This window comes from Alosa pseudoharengus, unplaced genomic scaffold (genome assembly GCF_046254945.1).
Source record: "Alosa pseudoharengus isolate Yale_2024_CS ecotype anadromous, Long Island Sound unplaced genomic scaffold, YU_APseudo_1.1 YU_APseudo_1.1_scf_12, whole genome shotgun sequence".
NCBI lineage: Eukaryota > Metazoa > Chordata > Actinopteri > Clupeiformes > Clupeidae > Alosa > Alosa pseudoharengus.
This window is the reverse complement of record NW_027468587.1, coordinates 28,354,592-28,357,665: the sequence shown is the minus strand read 5'-3', so window position 1 is coordinate 28,357,665 and position 3,074 is coordinate 28,354,592. Positions and strand designations below refer to the sequence as shown.

General features: G+C 45.4%; 1 protein-coding gene across 1 annotated transcript in view; it reads right to left on the bottom strand.

The window, feature by feature from the left end:
• Positions 1 to 3,074, bottom strand: part of chn2 (chimerin 2) — a 55,962-nt gene continuing 52,888 nt past the window's right edge. The window contains exons 12-13 of the mRNA XM_076280660.1: positions 752 to 857; positions 1 to 630 (exon numbers count right to left, since the gene is read on the bottom strand). Of these exons, the coding sequence (XP_076136775.1) occupies positions 459 to 630; positions 752 to 857 (278 nt within the window). The 3' untranslated portion in view covers positions 1 to 458. The remainder of the gene's footprint in view (positions 631 to 751; positions 858 to 3,074) is intronic.

Here is a 3,074-nt window from a genome sequence, read left to right as displayed (position 1 = left end):
TCAGTGTGTCCTGCTCAGATAGAGTGTCCTTATGTACTGTTGTGGAAGGACGTCCCAGTGTCCAGTAAAACAGTAGGTTACAGTGTTCATTTTCAGGTCCAGTTAAAACACAATGCTCTTGTGCAGAGTTAGAGCAGGACATGTTCACGTTCCTCTGAAAGAGAGAGTCCTCACGTTCCTCTGAAAGAGAGAGTCCTCACGTTCATCTGAAAGAGAGAGTCCTCATGTTCATCTGAAAAAGCTCATACCCACGTTTAGTTGAAAGAGAGTATCCTCATGTCCAGTTAGAACAGGACCCCCTCGTGTCACGTTAGAACAGTGAGAACATGACCTCTTCATGTCCAGTTAGAACAGGACCCCCTCGTGTCACGTTAGAACAGTGAGAACATGATCTCTTCATGTCCAGTTAGAACAGGACCCCCTCGTGTCACGTTAGAACAGGACCCCCTCGTGTCACGTTAGAACAGGACGTCCTCGTGCTCTATCAGCAGCTGGATGATCACTTTCTGGTAGCGCATGTCGTTGAGGGACGCCAGAGTCTCCTGGTCAGGGGGATGCATTAGCGTAGGTCCAAACACGATGCCCAGATTCTCCGCATTCATGAAGTTGTCCTTCTCATGCAGGGTCACCCTGTTAGAACGAGATGTGGTCAGCAGGGGTCTGATAGCAGCCATGGGAGACCACAGATACAGAGCTGCGCAGATGTGGACACAGGTGTGTGAGTTGAGCTGATCATGTGTGTGTGACCAACCTCTTGAGGTGCATCATCAGGTATCGGAGCGTCTCGTAGTGGGCTGGAGGCAGCTGCAGCAAGCCCTCATGGATGGCCTCTAACCGAGCATCAGGGTCTGGGATCTCTACACATACACACACACACACACACACACGCGCCGTGAGGTGTAGTGTTGTACAGGTGTTGTAAAGGTGCCAGGTGGGGTCTAGTGTAGTACAGATGTTGTACACGTAGCAGGTGATGTGTAGTATTGTACAGGTGAGGTGTGATGTGTAGTATTGTACAGGTGAGGTGTGGTGTGTAGTATTGTACAGGTGAGGTGTGGTGTGTAGTATTGTACAGGTGAGGTGTGTAGTATTGTACAGTGTGTGGTGTGTAGTATTGTACAGGTGATGTGTGGTGTGTTACAGAGGTGTGGTGTGTAGTATTGTACAGGTGATGTGTGGTGTGTAGTATTGTACAGGTGATGTGTGGTGTGTTACAGGAAAGGTGTGGTGTAGGGATCGACCAATTATCGGCCTGGCCGATTATTAGGGCCGATATTTAGCATTTTTATAATAATCGGTATCGGTCATTTTTTCCACCGATAAGCCGATATTGAAATGGAAATGAAACGCGCTATTTTGTCTGTAAAGCGTCTCTCACTCCCTGCATTTGCTACTCTGTGGTCAAGAGCATTGTCCCGCCCACTACACCGTCTGATTTGTTAGTTAGCACGAATGCAGCCAATCAGGATCGAAGACTGAACACAGACAACGTTTTGGATTTTCACTGAGGCAGACTGGACTTCAGCTGTAGCCTACGGAGCTATTTTTCGAAGGTAAGGAAGGTAGCCTACATTGCTGAAGTTGCAGTGAATCACAATCATCTACACTGAAGTTACAAAAACACCACGTTGTAAGCTATTGTCTCTTTGATCCGGATCAATAAGTAAAGCACCCACTTCCTTCATTTAGCGAATTCCCGATTGATGCACGTTACTGATGCTGTTTACTAGTTAGCCCACAAATTTGGGTGCTGCGCGTCGGGAATTCTCTGCCTCCGCCTCGTTCGTTAATTGTGAATAACGGGACACCTCGGCGGACATAGTACAGACAAGTCCTAAATTATGCGATAGCGAACGTCAAAAAGTGTAATAGCTCCTTTTTGAAACGGACTGTCAGAAAAGACTACATGCACCCAGGGCCAACCGTAATTTAATCCGACCTGAACAAAATCGCGTCATGAGCTGGCTATTAACGTGCCTTTTAGGCTCTCAAAATTGTAGCTTAAGCCTTATAGCCTACACATGGACACAAATTGCATGCTTAAATAGCCTAAGAACTATTTTACTGTTTTGTTAAACTATTCAACCGTAACACTTGCCATCACGCATGCACCTCTTCCTCTCCCTCTCTCGTGCACTCACACACACACGATGGCAAAGCATCCTCTTTGTGACAGGTCCCTTAAAGGAGAATTCCGGTGTGATTTTGACCTAAAGTGTTTTGAAACATGATACCGAGTGTGAACGTATGTCTCATAGCCCATCTCGGCTTGTCCCTGCACTCCGAAATCTGGCGCTAGTTAGCCGATGCTACCAACAAGGCGGTCAATGGTGGTGCCTCGGCATCGGCATAGCCATGCAAATAAATCACTGTTTTCCATGCAGAAACTGTAATCCATGCATTTCCACAGAATTATTTTTGGAATCTGATCCCTTATCATACCTGTTCATTCTTACTCATCGCTCGACTTATCGTGACTAAATTCAAGATGGCTGCAAACGCTAAACTTCGTGAAGGTACTGTCTGTATAAATCGTCTTGTAAGTAAACTACCAGTGCTTTTTCAAAGTTCTCAATGTCTCGTTTTAAATGTCAGGGCCCTCGGAAGTCTACCAATGAAGTGTGGAGATACATTGAGCCTCGTAAATGGTGTAAAACAGTGATTTATTTGCATGGCTATGCCGATGCCGAGGCACCACCATTGACCGCCTTGTTGGTAGCATCGGCTAACTAGCGCCAGATTTCGGAGTGCAGGGGACAAGCCGAGATGGGCTATGAGACATACGTTCACACTCGGTATCATGTTTCAACACAATTTAGGTCAAAATCACACCGGAATTCTCCTTTAACAAGCACATAGCCCATTGTGTAGGCCTACTCTATGAAAATAATTGCTATCACTCAGCTCTTGGATTAACATGATATGCAGGATTTACACTTGCAAAGTGATGCAAGTTGATAAACAATTGTGTATCAAAAGAAGAAAGAAAAGTTTACATAATTAAATGATTTTTAATTAAATTTTTGCAGCATATAGCCTTTACTATCTACCCCCCTTTTTGACAACTGACATAT